The sequence below is a fragment of the Bos javanicus genome, chromosome 9 (assembly GCF_032452875.1).
Source record: "Bos javanicus breed banteng chromosome 9, ARS-OSU_banteng_1.0, whole genome shotgun sequence".
NCBI classification, from domain to species: Eukaryota; Metazoa; Chordata; class Mammalia; order Artiodactyla; family Bovidae; genus Bos; species Bos javanicus.
This window is the reverse complement of record NC_083876.1, coordinates 26,924,098-26,945,516: the sequence shown is the minus strand read 5'-3', so window position 1 is coordinate 26,945,516 and position 21,419 is coordinate 26,924,098. Positions and strand designations below refer to the sequence as shown.

The following is a 21,419-nucleotide window of genomic DNA, read 5'->3' as shown; positions in this document are numbered from 1 at the left end:
AATCTGCCTGTAATGCAGGAGACCTGGGTTCTGTCCCTGGGTCGTGAAGATCTCTTAGAGAAGGGAATGGCAACCCTCTCCTGTATTCTTGCCTGGAGAATCCCATGAACAGAGGACCCTGATGAGCTACAGTCCATGGGGTCACAAAGAGTTGGACACAACTGACAAACACTTTCATAATTAAGTATGAGCAAAAGATGAATATAGTCCAATCATTTTGACCAGGGATATTTATTTTATGAATATACATGTATATATCTATTAAATATATTTTCATTGTTAATATTAAAACACTTGACTGTCCACAATTCTAAACTGTCAATTAAAGGAGCTGTTTCTAAGACGTGATTCACTAATCTTAGGAATGCTTATAACGAACTACAATTATGTAACACCCCAGCCTGCTTACCTTTCTCACTGTATTTCCAGTACCAAGCTTTCACTTCTCAAACCCTTTCTTTTGTATTTGGCCATTTAGTTTTGCCCCTACTTTATTCTGAGCAATGAACATTTTCAGCAGTTAGATGAATGAATCACTTGGAAAGACTATTTATGATTACATAGTCTTATCATTTGGGAATCCCCAGTGGCTCAGGGGTAAAGAATCCGCCTACAGTGCTGGAGACATAGGAGATGCTAGTTCGATCCGTGGTTCAGGAAGATCCCATGGAGAAAGGCTCGGCAACCCATTCCAATATTCTTTTCTGGAAAATCCCTTGGACTGAGGAAACTGGCAGTCTTAGTCCATGGGGTCACAAAGGGTTAGAAACAAGTGAAGCTACTGAGCACTCAATCTTACCATTTAGGACTCTCCATCCTCACACTACATGAATGATCACAGTTTTCTCATGAAAATCAAATCTGGAATGAGTAGAAGAAGTTCTTCCGAAAATGAAGATTTTTCCCCCCAGATTGCTGCTCATTCATTGATTTATTACAAAATGTTTATTGAATACCTATTTTGTACCAAGTATTAACTTAGAAACTTAGGGGTATATGTATGGATACAAATAGTCTTTTCCGTCAAGGACCTTATCATTGTGCAAAGGACAAAAACGATGCAAATAATTGGATATAAGACATTTGGAACAAAATTTGAGTAAGCCGGATCTTCGATTCAGTTCGGATCAATTTAGTCGCTCAGTCATGTCCAACTCTTTGCAGCCTCATGAATTGCAGCACACTAGGCCTCCCTGTCCATCACAAACTCCCAGAGTTCACTCAAACTCATGTCCGTTGAGTCGGTGATGCCATCCAGCCATTTCATCCTGTCGTCTCCTTCTCCTCCTGCCCCCAATCCCTCCCAGCATCAGGGTCTTTTCCAATGAGTCAACTCTTTGCACGGGGTGGCCAAAGTACTGGAGTTTCAGCTTTAGCATCAGTCTTTCTAGTGAACACCCAGGACTGATTTCCTTTAGAATGGTCTGGTTGGATCTCCTTGCAGTCCAAGGGACTCTCAAGATTCTTCTCCAACACCACAGTTTAAAAGCATCAATTCTTTGGCACTCAGCCTTCTTCACAGTCCAACTCTCACATCCATACATGACCACTGGAAAAACCATAGCCTTGACTAGATGGACCTTTGTTGGCAAAGTAATGTCTCTCCTTTTGAATATGCTCTCTAGGTTGGTCATAACTTTCCTTCCATGGAAAAGTGTCTTTTAATTTCATGGCTGCAGTCACCATCTGCAGTGATTTTGGAGCCCAGAAAAATAAAGTCTGACACTGTTTCCACTGTTTCCGCATCTATTTCCCATGAAATGATGGGACCAGATGCCGTGATCTTAGTTTTCTGAATGTTGAGCTTTAAGCCAAATTTTTCACTCTCTTCTTTCACTTTCATCAAGAGGCTTTTTAGTTCCTCTTCATTTTATGCAATAAGGGTGGTGTCATCTGCATATCTGAGGTTTTTCATATTTCTCCCAGCAATCTTGATTCCAGCTTGTGCTTCTTCCAGCCCAGTATTTCTCATGATGTACTCTGCATATGAGTTAAATAAGCAGGGTGACAATATACAGCCTTGACACTCCTTTTCCTATCTGGAACCAGATTGTTGTTCCATGTCCAGTTCTAACTATTGCTTCCTGACCTGCATATAGGTTTCTCAAGAGGCAGGTCAGGTGGTCTGGTATTCCCATCTCTAAGAATTTTCCACAGTTTATTGTGATCCACACAGTCAAAGGCTTTGGCATAGTCAATAAAGCAGAAATAGATGTTTTTCTGGAACTCTCTTGCTTTTTCCATGATCCAGCAGATGTTGGCAATTTGATCTCTGGTTCCTCTGCCTTTTCTAAAACCAGCTTGAACATCTGGAAGTTCATGGTTCACATATTGCTGAAGCCTGGCTTGGAGAATTTTGAACATTACTAGTGTGTGAGATGAGTGTAATTGTGCGGTAGTTTGAGCATTCTTTGGCATTGACTTTCTTTGGGATTGGAATGAAAACTGACCTTTTCCAGTCTTGTAGCCACTGCTGAGTTTTCCAAATTTGCTGGCATATTGAGTGCAGCACTTTCATAGCATCATCTTTTAGGATTTGAAATAGCTCAACTGGAATTCCATCACCTCCACTGGCATTGTTCATATTGATGCTTTCTGAGGCCCACTTGACTTCACATTCCAGGATGTCTGGCTCTAGGTGAGTGATCACACCATCGTGATTATCTGGGTCATGAAGATCTTTTTTGTACAGTTCTTCTGTGTATTCTTGCCACCTCTTCTTAATATCTTCTGTTTCTGTTAGGTCCATACCATTTCTGTCCTTTATCAAGCCCATCTTTGCATGAAATATTCCCTTGGTATCTCTAATTTTCTTGAAGAGATCTCTAGTCTTTCCCATTCTATTGTTTTCCTCTATTTCTTTGCATTGATCGCTGAGGAAGGCTTTCTTATCTCTCCTTGCTATTCTTTGGAACTCTGCATTCAGATGCTTATATCTTTCCTTTTCTCCTTTGCTTTTCACTTCTCTTCTTTTCATAGCTATTTGTAAGGCCTCCCCAGACAGCCATATTGCTTTTTTGCATTTCTTTTTCTTGGGGATGCTCTTGATCCCTGTCTCCTGTACAATGTCATGAACCTCCATCCATAATTCATCAGGCACTCTATCTATCAGATTTAGTCCCTTAAATCTGTTTCTCACTTTCACTGTATAATCATAAGGGATTTGAATTAGGTCATACCTGAATGGTCTAGTGATTTTCCCTACTTTCTTCAATTTAAGTCTGAATTTGGCAATGAGGAGTTCATGATCTGAGCCACAGTCAGCTCCTGGTCTTGTTTTTGCTGACTGTATAGAGCTTCTCCATCTTTGGCTGCAAAGAATATATCAGTCTGATTTCGGTGTTGACCATCTGGTGATGTCCATGTGTAGAGTCTTCTGTGTAGCTGGATGAGGGTGTTTGCTATGACCAGTGTGTTCTCTTGGCAAAACTCTATTAGTCTTTGCCCTGCTTTATTCCATATTCCATGGCCAAATTTGCCTGTTACCCCAGCTGTTTCTTAACTTCCTACTTTTGCATTCCAGTCCCCTATAATGAAAAGGACATCTTTTTTAAGTGTTAGTTCTAAAAGGTCTCGTAGGTCTTCATAGAACTGTTCAACTTCAGCTTCTGCAGCGTTACTCATTGGGGCATAGGCTTCGACTACTGTGATATTGAATGATTTGCCTCGGAAATGAACAGAGATCATTCTGTCATTTTTGAGATTGCATCCAAGTACTGCATTCTGGACTCTTTTGTTGACCATGATGGCTACTCCATTTCTTCTAAGCGATTCTTGCCCACAGTAGTAGATATAATGATCATCTGAGTTAAATTCACCCATTCCAGTCCATTTTAGTTCACTGATTCCTAGCATGTCGACGATCACTCTTGCCATCTCCTGTTTGACCACTTCCAATTTGCCTTGATTCATGGACCTAACATTCCAGGATCCTGTGCAATATTGCTTTTTAGAGCATCAGACCTTGCTTCTATCATCAGTCACATTTACAACTGGGTATTATTTTTGCTTTGGCTCCATCCCTTCATTCTTTCTGGAGTTACTTCTCCACTGATCTCCAATAGCATATTGGGCACCTACTAACCTGGGGAGTTCCTCTTTCAGTGTCCTATCATTTTGCCTTTTCATACTGTTCATGGGGTTCTCAAGGCAAGAATACTGAAGTGGTTTGCCATTCCCTTCTCCAGTGGACCACATTCTATCAGACCTCTCTACCATGACCCGCCCGTCTTGGGTAGCTGGATCTTACTGGATCACAAAGCAGGGATACACCATTTCCATCTGGGTATCACTCGAGAGATGATATTTATATTGACCTCTGAAGAAAAATAGAGTATTGATAGGTGGTAAGAGGAGTACTTAAGAAAAAGAAAAATTACTAAAGGATAAAGAATAACATACAAAATGGCACAGAGGTAAGAAATAACTTTCCACATACATGGAAGAGAAGCAATCCAATACATCTGTAAGTCATAATGGCTTGAAGGATGAACTGAAACGTGTCTGAAAGATAACATGCTCCAATATTCATGGAGGTCCTTGAACAGTAAAATAAAGATTTTGGAACTTACCATATAAATAATGGGAGTCATTGGTATTTATTTAGCAGAGAAATGATGTAGAAGCCTCTTGTTTCATCTTTTTTTGTTGTTTTAATCACACTTGCTGCTCTCTGTGTTTATAGTACCCTCCCATGATAGTCCTTCCAAACCCTGATTCAGTTATTTGGTAAATTCCATAGGTTAGCTTGGTTCACCTCTAACGAAGGTGTTTCAACTCTTCTGTTAAACTTCGTAGGACTACCTCTTCTCAGAATACTTTATACACTTTTGCTATCTTTCTTCCTTAAGCTCAGACTATACATCTTTTTATGATTCTTGTATAAGAAGCATCTGTTTTCTGATCTACCTCCTTTACTTGCCTTGAACTCAGGAAGAATGTATCATTAGTCTTTTATCCTCAGTGTCTTTCTAGCACGTTGCTAACAAGGGGCTTAATACATTTTAGCTAACTGAACGCTCAGGACTATGTCTTGGTAAGAAAATTTTGTTGTTGACAAAGACAGCACACTGAATATGACAACAAAATAGAATTAGAGATAATAACTAGATGGTCACTATAATGGGGGATCACAAGAGGATAAACTAAGATGAAAAGATAAATGGAAAAAAAGATACCAAAGAGAGAAAGATGATTAGATGGGACAGAGATATGAAAACTGATTTGAAGATGACCCTAGGTAACTTGGGGAAAGGTTACATGTTATCAAGCATTGAGTTGATCTTGCTAAAGGAAAATAAGAGTTCTCTTTTTGAAGGGTTGTAGTTGATACATCTATTCAGGCATTATATTTTTTTGATGTCTAGAAACCATAACCATAACCCCTGAAAACAGAAATGTCGGCTGCTATCTATTTTGTCTAAAAAAAATGAAGACATTATCCCTAAGCTAGTTTGAGTTGTAACACTACAGTGAGGGGAAAAAAAATCAAACTAGAGATAAATGTACATCTCATCCTGTTTCTTAGAAAGAAGTGATATCTAATATTCCCCACAAATCTTTAAGATTTGGTGTTCAAAAGTTCAAGTTCTATTTAAATCTTACTCAGCTGATTCAAAATTAATTATGTTATTTCTCTCTTGCTTTTCTACAGTATGCTGTCTGGCTAGTCCTCTGGGTTACATGGAATGTGTTTGTTATCTGCTTCTATTTGGAGGCTGGGGACCTCTCAAAGGTAATTTGCCATCTGATTTGCCTGAGTCATCAGTTGTGTGTTAACAAGCCTCTTCCTAAGTAAGGCAGTCTCACCCTGCTTTTGTCACGTAGATGCACCTCATATGAAGGTAAATCGAAAGCTGTCCTCATCTGTCTCTCTGCATTTCTACCATCAAAGAAATATTTCAGTGTGTCACAAAAATGCCCTTTATTATTTTAAGCAAAGCTAAAGTAAAATATTGATTACTACAATGAGAAGAATGCGTACTTTTAAAACATTGACTCATGAGCGAGTTCTGAAGCAGAGTAGGAATTTTATCAAAGGTAAGATCTTGAAGGTTTTATGAAATCACTTAGTTTGCTTATTATTCTGCTGAAGACTTGCCTAATTAGACCCAAATACCAATGTAATAATTCAAATAATTAATGAGTTTTAGTTGAATAAGACTGTTACCAGAGGGATATAATTTATCACATAAATGAATGAAATAGATATTTTGTTCTAAAACAGTCTCAGAAAGACTTAAAATACTTATATTTTCATCCAGGTTTCATTTCGTGCTGTACTTCTATGAATGTGTGTATGTTTCTGTATTTGCATGTGTGTCTTGCTATTATATTTCTAACATAAATGCCTTTACTATGGAAATAATGCAGTTTGTACATCTCTACAACCATCATCCTTCTTCTATTGAATGTAGTTAACAGCAAATAAGTCAAATAAGACAATCCATTCAAAACAGTAGCAAATCCTACTTGAGACACTTGAGAGAGTTGTAAACTTGTACATTTTCATAGTAATTTTAAAAGAGATTATAAAAATGTTCTTTTAGCTCTCTATTCCTTAGAGCAGAAAGATGATGCCGAGATGTTGACACTTTTAAAACCCAGAGATGATAACCTGCTTTAAAACGCTAAAAGAGCTGAAAGTGGCCAGGAACTCTGTTCGCAGGGCTAGATAGCTTGATGCGTGGGGGATGGGGTCGTGGTAATTCACATTTCTAATCTAGCATACAGGCACTTCACAAAGCTCTTTGAGCATTTTCAAGTCTGTTTATTATTTAACTATGATTCTGAGTATAAATAATCTTGACTTTTTTTTTTTTTTTTTTTACTAAAGCAAATGATGAAAGATAAGAGGGTGATGCTATCATATGAGATATACCCCAGGCTTCTGGAACCTGTAGTTTTAGGATCGGGTTTAGGACAAGTTCTCACTGGGACCCTCTGCTGTATCTGCCCTGGTGGGTGGCATTTCTGTGATTCTCACCAGGCGTCATACTCCACACTCCTGGCAGCAGGTGGTCCCTTCCTGAACATGTCGTGACCAATGAAAGGAATTGTTCAGGTGACTCTCAGAAGGACACTTAATTTTCTGCTTAAAGCTCACATTTCTTTCAGGCCAGAAAAGCATGCATGCTTCACAGGACTTGAATTCCTTGCCCAATTTATACACACTGCTGTAAAATGTAATTTCTTCAAAGAGATTCCTCACTAAAATGACGTTCAATGACATTTTCAATAAAATAATCACCTTAATCATTGGAAGACAGGTATTCAGGCATATTGGCTAAGCAAGATGATCTCACAGATTAAAGAGTTTGTTTAATATTAAAAAAAGGAGAGGTTTGAACCAGGCCGGTTACACAAATGTTCTGTAATTTTGCTTCCCACTCCACATGATGACTGGAGAAGGCAATGGCACCCCACTCCAGTACTCTTGCCTGGAAAATCCCATGGATGGAGGAGCCTGGTGGGCTGCAGTCCATGGGGTCGCTAAGAGTCAGACATGACTGAGCGGCTTCACTTTGACTTTTCACTTTCATGCATTGGAGAGGGAAATGGCAACCCGCTCCAGTGTTCTTGCCTGGAGAATCCCAGGGACGGGGGAGCCTGGTGGGCTGCCACCTATGGGGTCACACAGAGTTGGACATGACTGAAGCGACTTAGCAGCAGCAGCAGCCACATGATGACTGTAGGCACTGGATAAAGCTTGTGATCTCATGACCTTGGACATGGGCATTGGAATTGCAGTGAGACCAAATCCTAAAACGTTAGCGTTCGAAAGAGTTGAAACGCAAGCTACTAAGAATTCTGCTAATGCACACAGGCAGGTATCGGCTGTCCCTTGGCAGTGAAGCAGTTAATAATATTTCTTTTTCTTTTCATCTTATAAACCAAGGCTAGACTCTGCAGAGCACATGAAAATTTAATAATTTCCTTTTAAGAAATAATCTAAAGGAAAACTATAAAGGGCACAGTTATATTGTTATCTGTACTGAGTTTTTCCTCCCTTTTCCTGCTCAAAGGGTTTGAGAAAGGTGTATTTATGCCATTTAATTCTTTAGCTTCTGCAACTGCCTCACATTCTTCAAGTAATAGAGTGCCAGAAGGAAGCAATGGTGATTGAAAAATGTACAGATATATGAAAGCTCAAAAATGGGGCTCCTGAAACTGCTGGTAATACTTAGGTTACAGAATATAAACCACTTTATTCCCTCACCTCCTCCCAAAAATTGTTTGACCATATGAATGGGTCAGTTTGTTTGAGGCTGAAGGACAAATATGAGAAATAAAATCAGGGAGGACATTCTGTAGTCTTTATGTATGTGCGAGAGTGTGTTTATTTCCATAAAGCACTTTGTAAAGGAGTTATTTCTCCATAATGAATATTGGCAAGAAATAATGCCAAGTAGTACAATATTAAGGCAAACTCGAGTTACCCATTAGAGTTTAGAATTTTGTGTTTTCTTATTCCAGTGTCTTTTCTACTTTTTCTGCTAAACTATCTGCCATGTACTTATGAGAGAAACAGTTTTTAGTGTCATTAATGAATACCTTCAGGAATGAAATGGCTTAATTATAATAATATGATACACACGGCTGACTGGGTTGATCTTCAGTTTTATTTCTATCCATAATTGTATAGACAATATTTTCCCATCAAAAATTCTGTGTAAATCCAACATCATTATTACAATATCAATTAATATATTTTCATTATTATCCCCATGAGATTTAAGCAAAAATAAAACTAATCAGAGAAATTTCTTTTTAAAAATTTTATCTCAATGATATTAATAAAACATTGTGAATGTCATCTAAATCAGCACTTAATATTGTAGGAACAAATAAACATATGGCTTACATAAAAACCATTTCCAAACATTTACATTGTATAATAACTATTTCCACATTATTTATATTAATGGTTTAGGTATTAGTGTTGTGACTAAATATTCTGAGGGCTTCCCTGGTGGCTCAGATGATAAAGCATTTGCCTGCAATGCAGGAGACCTAGGTCTGATCCCTGGGTCTAGAAGATCCCTTGGAAAAGGAAATGGCAACCCCCTCCATTACTCTTGCCTGGGAAAGTCCCATGGACAGATGAGCCTGGCAGGCTACAGTCCATGGGGTCACAAAGAGTCAGACACAACTTAGAGAGTAAACCACCACCAAATATTCTGAAACACCATACAGTTAGTTACTTCCTAGGATGATATTTTAATAGATGCTCTATTAATGATACAGAGATGGCATTAATTTTTAACCCAAAATGTTTGCTAACTTTGTAGGCAACTGCCTTTGAGCATTAAATGTGACCTGAACTGTTAGACTAATAGTTGGTGAATTCCTCAGGTAACTTAGTCTGATTGTTTCACGGTATTATTTTGGTCAGTTCTGATTTTCTTGCTCACATGTGAAATAGAAATAGAACTAATTCCAGTTGTTAACCAAATTGAGTTATTTTGAAAAGAGAAGAGATCTGCTATTCTATAGCTAACTTCAAAGTGCCTTGTTAGAAGGAAAACACATAATATGTAATTCACTTACTAGCTTCATCACCTGGGAAAATGAAATTTATGAAATGATTTTCAAATAGTTATACTCAGGAAAACAAGATTAGTGCTCTTCTGATGTCTGCAAAGAAAACTGTATTCTATCGGATGTGTCACAATTATAAATTACTCTTAGGATGAAATTATATCTTAACACTTTTATTTATGTGACTATCTTGAGATCTCAGTTTCTACTCTGGTCGTTTATGGGCACCATCAGTGAAAGATAAACCCTTTATCTTTAGAAATAAAATAATTTACTTACAGATCATGAAATGTAACCAAAGGATTATTTTACACTTAGAACAGTCCAATTTGTTTGTATTTAGCCCTTTGATAATATGGAGGCAGGTATATATCTCATGTTTCATTATATTACCAGAAACTTATCTTGTTAGACATGACCAAAGCAATAAATTATACTTAATGAATGCTTTTAATTAGCAGTGTCTAGAAAGCTGTAATGTTTTAGTAATTTTGATAGTTGCTTTTGCTATCTAGGTATAAATTTTCATTTAAAAAGTTGGTATATAAAAAAGCTATGTAAAAATATGGCCTATTTAAGCTTTGAAGAATAAAATTGCACTCCTGCAAACAAAAGCTATGGAAAGAGAATAAAACCTGTCATATACTGTAGGCAATAGGGAACAAATCCTAAAAACCAGTTCCAAGTGCTGTGTGAAATGAAGTGCTATTGCATCAATCCCAGGTTTATTCCTTTTATTAAAAAATGAATTATTCATTTAAAGAGGTATCTGATATTTGGATATTTTCTGCTGAATGAAATCAATGCTTGTATCAAGATTTGCTTTTATGATTTAATATGGGAAAAGGTGGTATGGAGAGTCTCATAATTATTTTTTAATTTGAATTAATGATATTCAAGAAGTAAAAATACCTGTTCAATTACTAATAAAACATGTCTGATAATTAAGACTAAGTTTAATAAATATCAAGACAACAGTTAATTGGATTCATATTTTTATCTTGCTTTTCTTAAAATGCATACAGTCTAAGAAATCTTAAATGAAAATGAAATATAAAAAATTATTTCCCAAATCATCAAAATAGATTTTGCTTTCGGATGTAGGATAAATGTCCTACATGTTATCAAGAATTGCATATAGTATAATTTTCCCCCAAATAGAAATGAACTAGCTGCCTCTGTTCTCCTGTTCCCTATTGTAATTCATTGAATTAAACTGCTTATTTTCCTAGTTCTACAATTCTCTTTTGTTTGCTTATCCGTTCCACTTCCTTTTAAGGCCCTAAAGTAAGGAGTAAGGTCTTTGGGTCTTTCTACTTTTCTGTTTACTTTCTTTCACTTGAAAATGCAATTTACTGTCATAATTTAAAGTATCATCTCTACACATATGTCTAACAGATCTATATCTTCAGTCCTGACCTTGTTGCTAAGTTAAGGTCCCGCATCTCCAACTTTCTGCTTGTGTCATGTCAATTCCATTGTCACCTTAAATTCAACATGTCCCAAAGGATTTATCATCATCCCCAAAGAATCCGATTTCCTTAATTCACTTCTTACTCAGAGAAGAAAAGCAAAGCAAATTGTTTTCCAAAATATGAATAAAAGAGGAAATGAATTGTTTTGTGTTGGGAGGGCTATAGCAATCTTTCTAGATTGACCATGAGATGAAGCAAGAAGTGCATGTTTTTATTCTTCATATAGTCTTTTTATGCGTGTGTGTGTGTATATTGTAAACTTTGGACAATAACAAATCAAAAACAGTAGAGGGGTTCTGATGGAATGATACTTTGTATTGGTAACTGACCCCAAAAAGATGAATTGACCTTTAGAAGATGCTATATTCTCTGGGAGCATTTGCTAATTCTGGTTGGGGGAGAAGTGCTGAGTTCAGGCTTCAAACCTATAGAAGGCTGTTTCTGGACTGTGAATAAATCAGCAAAGCTTTAAAGGAGAGGACCTCAAGCACATGATCAATTTTCTTCTTTTCTGAAAAAACAATTTTCTTCTTTTCAGGCAATAAGAACTAAGATAATCCATTAGTAGCAAACATTCAATAACAAATTCCTATGCGATGATGTTCTTATTTGTTCATGGAACATGCTTTGCATTTACGGATTAGATTACCTTTAAGCAGAGCACAGAGAAGTTCCCTAGTTTCTGACTTCCTTTTAAGCAGGGATCCCAGTGTAGATTGTCATGTGTGTGCATATGAAGATTTATTACTTAACACGGACTCTACCCAAGGTATCAAGTGAAGCAAAAAACTGGATTACCAAGAGCTCTGGTGAGAATTTATACTTAACTTCATTTTTAATACCCAAACCATATATATTCATTTGTATGGCAAAATTCTTTCCAGAACCTCCCCGTATCTTTGTCCATGGGTGAGATGACTAGACCATGAAAGGCCCTATATCTAATACTACTTTATTTGCATATTTATTTTAAAATTATAATTGAATTTCTAGAAGATGAGGAGCCTTATTCACAGGGTATTGAAAATCTTATATGCTCCATGAGGCTCTCACTGAGAGCTACAAAAATATCTGAGAATTCCCACTTAGATTTCTACCTTCTTTACTCTTATGGTTAAAACAATGTAAACCATTTCACAATTCTACCATTTTTTCTAATATCTGAGTTGCTTTCTATTTCTCTGCAAGAACTGGATGGCTATATGGTTTTGATGGCTCCAGGAAGTTAACTGTTCTCATTTGTACTTCCTTACATTGACGTCATTTCTCTTCGAAGCAAGAAGGATATCCCTGATTCACTAGGTGAAGTTTCCAAATGTTAGGTATGAAAAATAAAAGCACAGACATTAATATTTCAAGATAGTATCCTGCTGGAAATAAAAGAAAGCAGATACAAACGTGGTCTAAGCAAGTGCCATTCTGTTTGTCTCAAAGCCTAATCAGAGATCATTCTAGAACATCAACTTTTATTCTATGCCAAATTAAAGCAACTCTGCTTTTTATAGATTATTCACAGAGCCATGTAAAAAATAAAAGAACATGCTTCTATTAAGAGTTCTAAGGCTTTACATTTAGAAATATTTAAAGTTAAAAAAAAAAACTGTATTTTTTTAAACCCTGGAATAACTTGTCTAGATTAGAATGACCTCATATTAAGTGCGCTCTTAGATCCTGAATTGATTTGAGAATTATGTGCAGTTCAGCATGGTGTACACCAGCCCCTCATGTGTTCTCAGTCTGTGATAACCTTATCAAAGTCCCCTGATTCACTGTAAACCATCATCCTAACATAACCCTTGGAACACATTTGGCAACTAAATTGGGATTGACGGTTGCCAAATTAGCTTTGGAGGGCAGAATGTCAATCTCTTTGTCTGTGAATTCACTCAGGGACCATGGATGCTTTGATGAACTGTGGGAAATTATATAAAAACACAACTCAAAGGATATTAAATAGTGAAATAAATCAATTTTTTCTGCTTCTAGCATCCAAGGTTATTTGGCCAGAAAGAGCAATAAGTGACTATTTTCCATGCCTTTCATATGGTAACAAATCTCCTCTGTTCTGTCCTGTAGTTACAATTTACATGGAAAAGGCATTTGAAGTTTTGGCTAGTAGTTCAGTTCACTACAGGTAACCAGCAAGCAATGTTTGGTAAACACTGTTATTAAATGTAAAAAATAGTATGAAGAAAGGAAGACTAATAAATCTTTGTACTGTTTGAGAACTGCATGAAAAAAATTTGAAACATTGGAGTTGCTTTTCATTCCAACATAGCACTCAAAGTGTCACTCCCCCCTCTGCCTCTTTATAGATTTGTTTTCCACACTTAAAAAAGCAAAATGTGTATACAGCCTGATGCATCCAGAAAAACAGCTTAGAAGGGTAAAAAGAGGAGGATGACTCACTAATAAACAGCCATTTATAGAATTATAATTAGATTTTTTCCCTTCATTAGCACGCGTAACCTGCTAGAGAATGCATCTAATGGTAATTGGAGGACTCTAGGGTTTTCACACTCATAGGTAGTGTAATATATAAAATTGAAATTAAGAGGTATTTCAAAAAATGTCATGTATTTCATAGTGCAAAAAACTTGCTGATACTGTAGAGACACTCTGTCCCTTTTCCACTCTGCCAGAAAAACCTCTAGTGACAGGTCCTCAAATCTTTTATTTGATGAATCACAAGTGAGAATGAGTTTGGTGCTCTCATTTAGTCCCAAGAGGGGAACCAATATCTCACAATTTGGCACACTCTGCAATTGCTCTTGAAGAGAGCTGCAGCTAGCCAGGCACTCCAAGGGGCTGCGGCCCTCCTGGGGGTGGGCTCAGTACAACAGATTCATCAGGCAGCCTGCAGCTTGGATGGACTCAAACTTTTGCACTGGATTTTATGAGCACTGAAATTAATCCATTAAGCATTTTGTATATCCAGACCCCCTTCTACTCACTTTTTAAAGCATTTGTATTGTATGTTAACTGTGGCGTCATAGTGTGAGGCGTAATGAGTCCAATTCTTCTTGTCCTCTTGCTTCCTGTTTCCTTCTTCTCAATAGAAAAAAAGCTGAGTTTATTATTACCAAATAGCCAAATAATTAGGACCGCTGGGTCTTTTTTTCCTCCTAAGTTATTCTTCAGAAAATGTAAAGCCAGAAGCGCAGTTTTGAAAGCAAAGATAGCAGAATATTATCTAATGAATGGGAATGAATACTGTAAAAACCATAAGGAATTAATGGCTTATGAAATAATGATGAGAGCATTTCACTGCAGTCTTCTAACCTTGGAAAGATGGGCCCTCGGTCTATGACTAATTCCATCATTTACTAAGAATGCAAGTTGTAACAGTATTATAGGTTTCTTTTAGAAAAGTGAGAAAGGAAAAAAAGTAAACATGTCATAAATGTGATATATCAGAGTTATAAAACTTTCTGAGTTTAGATCTCTTTCCTGGTTGTAAGCATTTTATTTTCTAAGCGATCCCATCCTTTTGAGTATTGCGTAAGATCAAATCTGTCTACAGGGGCAAAAGTGTCATGATTGGAAAACATTATCAGTTAGTCAAGTGAAAATAAAAATGAAGCACAGACTCTAGTATTTTCCCTGATAACTATGGAATTACTAAATCTGAAGACATATGAAGATTGAAAAAGGAGGGGAAGAAGATAACTGCATTTTTAACAAAGGAGATATTGAAATTTGTTGGTGCTGACAAAGTAATGTAAATGATTATATAAAGTATTATTAATGAAAGAAATTTAGCTTCAGTATTTCATATCTTCACAGAGTATTTTGTAATCTGAATTTTTATTTGACCATGTTTCAGAATAAATTTCAAGCTATGCTCTCCTAGAATGTGTTGGAAGCAAAACAACATGAAAAGACAAGACTTGGAGTAGCATATGCAGGCAGGCAGTCTGTGACATCTCTCACCTCTCAAATCTCCAGGGTCTGTTGAATCTGTGTTTATTTTTCCTGCAGCTGTCCACTCACTAGAGAGTTGCCCTTCCAAGAAAGACAAAAACCAGTCTTTCAGACTCACTAGAATTGCTGTCCTCAGGATTTTTAATGATTTTTTGTTTTTCTTAATTGCTAAACTGCTTAAAAGAGAGGAAACTCAAGTTTACTTCAAGCTGAAATGAGGAAAACACTTACATGTTTTAGAAAATATTTTAAAAATATGCTCATGTGAATAAAAACAAATCCTCATATGTTGTGACTTTGCATTATTTTTTTCTGTATTTTCAGAGTAAAACCTCAATTTGTGTTTCAAAATTACACACATCTAAATCACTGGCAAATATTATTCTTTACCATTATTCTATTTTTATCCAGCCTTTATTTTAATTTCTGTATCTTATTAATATACTCCCCTTAAAATTAAATTATAGATGTTTATTAAAATATTTGAGGGTCACGGGTTGATTTTTCTATTTGAACTTGAAACAGTATAAATATAAAATAACTCATTTTTCTCCACTTTCTGTAAATGTATGAGGTTGGGACATTATTTTAAGCACAAGGAGACTTCGAATAAGCTAAGAATTATATGATCTAATTTCTATGTATGAAATATCACCATGGCTGTTGCAAAAGTAGTCTGCAGGGGGACAAGAGTGGCAAAATGGAAATCAGTTTGGATCCTTTCACACGTAAGTTGTAGATGCTTCTGGATTGGATCGGCGAGATAGCAGTGGTGGTAATGGACATGTGTGTGTGGATGCCATTTAAGATGAGATCTAGTTCTGTTCTTGATATGATATGAGGTTAAGATAACAGGATTTGCTAAAGCTTCTTTGTGGGGTGTAGGAAGAGAATGGTCAGGATTGGCTTTCAGGCTTGTAGTCTGAGCCATTTGGAAATTTTGGTATTTCCATTTATTGAACTGGGAGCAGACAGAGGACAGATAGGAAAGGAGGAAGAATATTTGCAGAACCAGTTACTCTATTCTGTCCACATTATATCAGAACTTGCCATTAGATGTCCTAAGTAAACAGTCAGATGTGAGTCTTGTACTCAAAAGACGTACTGAATCATAGACATAAATTTGAGTCATCAGTATATAAATGAATGTTTAAGGCACATGAAAGAATGAAATCTCTTAAAAAAGACATAGAGAAAAGAAGAGAGCTAAACACTTAAAGAGTGTACTTCAGGGCTTTAAACTTCATAGCTCCAGCAGAGAAGGATCCAGAAAAAGAGACCAAGGGGAAATGGACTGTGAAGTAAGAAGTCAGGAGACTTTTGTGTCCTAGAGGTTAGGTTAAAAAAAAAACAAGATGGAGGGAAGACAAATTGTGATAAGAATGAGGATTGAAAACTGAATAAGAAATATGGAAAAATGGAAGCTACTCTTGACTTTGCATACAGTGATTTTGGTGGACAAATAGTAAAGAAAGCTTTATTAAAGGATGTGAAGGGAGGAATCAAAGACAGTAAAGCAACTACTTCAAGGACTGTTGCTATGAGAAGCAGAGAAATAGAGCTACAGCCAAAGAAGCAGGGTAGGCTAGGGGTTTGTTTGTGTCTATATGTTTTGGTGAGTACAGATGTTGAAGCATATTTGTATGCCAATGGAAACAGTCTACTGATAGGGAGAAAGTCATTGGTGTAAGAACTATCCTAAGTTCTTCAGCAGCTGAGAGAAGACGCGATCCAGTGCTGAAGTGAAGGGTTTGACCTTACACAGAACAGGGACAATGCATCCACAGCAAGGCGAAAATGTTAGCTGACAGGTATACATGTAGGCAATCGGGTAGATTTGGGGTGAGACAATAAATTCTCTTTTAATTGCTTCAGTATGCTTCAGTAAAATAAGAGGCATGAATCATCAATTTGATTAGTAAAGGGGTAAGGAGTCAAGTTTTTAGAAAAAAGGGGAAAATGTATATGAATGGAGTGACCCAGGAAAATGGACTTACCATTGATTTTCTAATAATAGTGAAACAGATATGCTGAGCCATCAGCATGGGTGAAAAGGGTTACTGATGACCTACAGAACTCATAGATGCCTGCTAGTTAAGGTTTAACAGCAGTGCTGTAAGCCAACACCCATCTGCCTGTAACGGTTACTGATTTAACACTGTGCTCTTTTGCACCAATTAAGCAAATGAGACTCAGAGAACTGACTACTTACTGAATACGCTTTTTTAGCATCAATTTTCTGTGTTCATTCTTTGCATCTGATATTTTAAGTCATGTTTGTTTTTAAACAAGTTACTAGTAATTAAACAACAAATTTAAAGTGTCCTGACATAGATACAAATTAGAAATTGGGACAAAATGTTATGTGCAAAGATGCATTATATATATATATGTACACACACATATATATGGAAATACATATACAGGGAAAATATATATAGAGAATATGTGTATATATATATATATATATATATATATATAGGGAAAATATCTGATAACAACCTAAATATCCAACACTAAGAGAATATTTTAATGTTATGAATTACTTATATGTAGCTTATTTTACCGTCTTCTCAAAATCAGAGAAATAATAATTCTAAAGCTATAATAATACAGATATTCTGTAGGAAAGCATTTAACACAATGACGTGCAAGGCATCCTCTGAAAAGACTTCTGCTGGGTCCTTCCTGCTTCTGTGTACCCTACAGCCTCTTCTCCAGCCTGCTCCCTTCTCCTGTTCCTCAACCCTCCAGGAATATTTTTGTCTCAGTTCCTTATTCCATTGTATTTCCTCTGCCCAGAGCCTTGTTCCTCAGACTTTCTCATGGCCCACAGCTCCTTCTCTTCACAGGCCTCCAGTTAAAGGCCACTTCTTCCAAAAGATCTTAAACTATTTTGCCTAAAATGACTCCTCCATTTCTCACACAGTTCCCTGTCTTCGAGTCATAGCACTTGCCATGCATGCATGCATGCTAAGTTGCTTTGGTCGTGTCCAACTCTTTGTGACCCTATGGACGGTAGCCCACCAGTTTCCTCTGTCCATGAGATTCTCCAGGCAAGAATACTGAAGTGGGTTGCTGTGCCCTCCTCCGGGGATCTTCCTGACCCAGGGATTAAACTCGCATCTCCTGTGGCTCCTGCATTGCAGGCAGATTCTTTATCACTGAGCCACTTGGGAAGCCCAGCACTATCATACCCTGGCATTATTTCTTACATTTATTTGTTGACTCCTGTGACACCCGAATGTTCTAAGCACTGAGAATAGTGCCTGTAGGTAACTCCTTATATATTTGTTACATAAACAGGTTAACAAATGAATTAATTATAGGGATTAATTAAATGAATAGTTCATTAACATGAACTAGTGAAGCAGTAGCATTTTAATAAACTAAACTATGTAGAGATCTACTTTGAGATCTACTTTTGCTCATATCTAAAGATTTCATTTCATTTAGGTAACGGTAACTAACCAAAAAGTATCAGCACAGACTCTACTACATAGCAGAGGAAGAATCAAGCCAGAAAAAATACTGAGGAAGAAAAGATGAAAATTGGAAAAGTTACTCCTCATTCATACAGAGTAATGATATATTCTTTTAGCTTGTATCAGTTCATGAGAAGATGTGGTTGATAACCATCATCTTCTCTAAGAAAAAGACATTTTCTAAGTGAAGAAGCAGAGAAATTTCTGGTCAGAGTAAACACCTCTTTTCACAGAATATGACTGGTAGACCTTTATCAAGAACCTGATGACTCAAAAACTCTAACCTGTGACTGACTTACATTTTATCTAGAGGTTAATCTCTAGGTTAAGCCTTTGCTTTCAGTTCAGATATAGACCCCTGAATGACGTATCTGAGGCTGTCTGTGCATAGCTTATACTGCAGTATGAATGTAGAGTGTAAGAGAAGATTCTGATTGTAGGTAGCAGAGAAGGGCATAGGAACAAACAAACATTTTTGTGATTTGAAGTGTTTATGTAGGGAGGAACCTGTAGAGGAACTGAGATTTCAGGGACCCCTAGTTAGAGACATAATGCTACTTTAAAAGAAAAAAGTTGCAAATTCACAACTCTGACTAAAATTGGCCCTGCTAAATGACAAATCATATGCCATATCCACTTCCATTTAGCCACATGCACACATGCAAAGCCATACAAAATGGTTTCTGTTTATCCAAGTGTGATTAAATGCGATTTGGAAAATGGTTTCTCGGTGAGATTATTGTAAACACACTTGAGTCAACAACTTTTACAGTAAAGAACATAAGTTGTTTTTGAACTATTGTTTATCTTCTGGTTTGAATAATTCAAAATATTTTTATATTTAAAAAAGGAGGGGGGAAATGCTAATTTAGTACATTTAAATATTAAATATCTTCTCACAAGAATTAGTCCTGAATGTATGCACTACATATTTCCTCAAAACATATTTAATTTGCTCCATATTTTCAAATTTAAGTTTTCTCTCTTTATTAAATCAGAGAACATGACAGGTATAAATGTTCTTAGATCAGTGCCTTTGTTTAAATTTACACCACATTTAAAACCCTTCCTCAAAACCAACTCCAACCTTTCCAAGGTAATACCAGGCAATTAATGAGATGCTTCTTAGAACCATGCTTTTTTTATTTTAAGTTATTTTTCTAATATTGTTAAGTATAATTTATCTTACTTTGATTTTTAGTCTTTCATGGCAAAATGACATAAAAATCTATGCTATTAATGATGTTTGTTTTTATCTAGAGGTGTTCTAATTTGTAAAAGAAGACATGTTGCCCTTAAAATGGATCTATTGGTTAAAGTTGACCATGCTTCCCTACAAATTAACTTCTTGATCGACAAATTGTTCTCTGTGAAGGAACTTGGGTGTTGTCAGCGCTGTTGATGGATGGTTGCTAAACAGCATTATAATATGTCATTCATTTAATATGGATTTTGGATTACAAATGAGCTTTCCTGATCTATGTAGCCAGCAAAATGGTGCTTTAGCAAGAAATTTAATGTCAAGTCTTACAGATGGAAGAAATATAGTATTACTGAAAACAGATTTCATTCAATGTCAGTTCAGTCTTTGAAATTAGATACTTTGAAACAATATTTTGAAAATCTTCAGATCTTGCCATTTATCAATATTCAATCATTAAAATCCTTCCTTTCTTCCTTCTTGAGAATCCTTCCTGTTTTTCAACAAATATTGTGAGCATCAATTATGTGCCCTAGACCCAAAGGTAAGGGCAGTGGGCAAGTGAGACTCAGGTCATCAGCTCATATTTTCTAAAGTCTAGCTGAGAAGATGAGTAATTAAAATGTAATTGTAATGATATATGATGAGTATAATGACAAGCGTGTACAAGATAGAAATGATTTCAGGACCTCACTGAAGTTCAGGGAAAGACTCATATCTCTTTCCACAAGACTCCAGTCTCTTTTCTTTTATGTATCTGGAGTCTTGATGCCATTTGGAATCTCAAGAGAGAAGACCTAGGCTTAGCTAAACCCTGCCACACTTGTCAGCTACTCAGGGATCTGAATGATCTGAATCCCAGAGGCAAATGAAATTTTTAATTCTTTTGGACACCACCAATCACTGTAAGTTATACTCTCTAAAGGCACCCAGCCACACTGTCTAGGCACATCAGGATCATTTTTTAGTTCATAACTGAAGCTGCTTGCACCAGCACAGACATCTTCCTCAATGGTGGAGATGGAAGTAGTCAGGCAGCTGCGCAGCCCAGGGGATTGGAGTTCCGTTCAGTTAAAAACAAGGCCGTCATGCTTGTCCAACCAGGGGTGGGGAGGTAAGGCTGCCTCATAGGACTAAAAGGGCTTGGAATGTCCTTTCCTGGAAAATGTGAAACCCTGAGTGAACGGGGCTACAGATGAGTCAACTCTGACTTCTCACAAGCTGCAGAGCAGAAATGCTTTACCCGATCTAGGAGGGTTACATCCTCACCCCCATCAAGGTCAATTCTGGGGTGTAATGGGAAAGCTGAAGCCTCTGATCTAGCTCCCAGCATGATGCTGGAGTAGACACGCAGATTCTACAGGGAAAGCAGTATCTCAGTTGTGAAACTGTTAGTTGCTCAGTTGTTTCCGACTCTTTGTGACCCCATGGACTGTAACCCACCAGGCTCCTCTGTCCATGGAATTCTCAAGGCAAGGATCCTGGAGTGGCTTGCCATTTCCTTCTCCAGGGTATCTTCTCAATCCAGGGATTGAACCCAGGTCTCCAGCATTGCAGGCAGATTCTTAACCATCTGAGCCACTGCGGAAGTTGCACCTGGTAGAAATTCCTGATGCTCCAATAGGCCAAACAATATAGCATTTATCAAACATCCTTTTTTTGGCTAGTGGAGGCTGAACTCAGGAGGTATAGATCTCTTCACCTTTGACATTCAGATCTTCTTCCCCTCCCCTTCCTTTTTTCTCCCTGTTTTACTCCGTGTTCTCTCTTTCCAGCATCATAGAATTTTATGTC

The 21,419-nt window shown here is 36.9% G+C and overlaps 1 protein-coding gene across 2 annotated transcripts in view; it reads left to right on the top strand.

Annotated features, from left to right (window-relative positions):
• The window catches only part of NKAIN2 (sodium/potassium transporting ATPase interacting 2), a 1,168,326-nt gene that overhangs the window by 628,266 nt on the left and 518,641 nt on the right, over nucleotides 1-21,419 (top strand). For both annotated transcript variants that reach the window (XR_009738411.1, XM_061427380.1), the window contains exon 3: nucleotides 5,654-5,734. Coding sequence is in view for 1 of the 2 variants with exons in the window: in XM_061427380.1 (XP_061283364.1) it covers nucleotides 5,654-5,734 (81 nt within the window). In the remaining variant the exon portion in view is untranslated. The remainder of the gene's footprint in view (nucleotides 1-5,653; nucleotides 5,735-21,419) is intronic.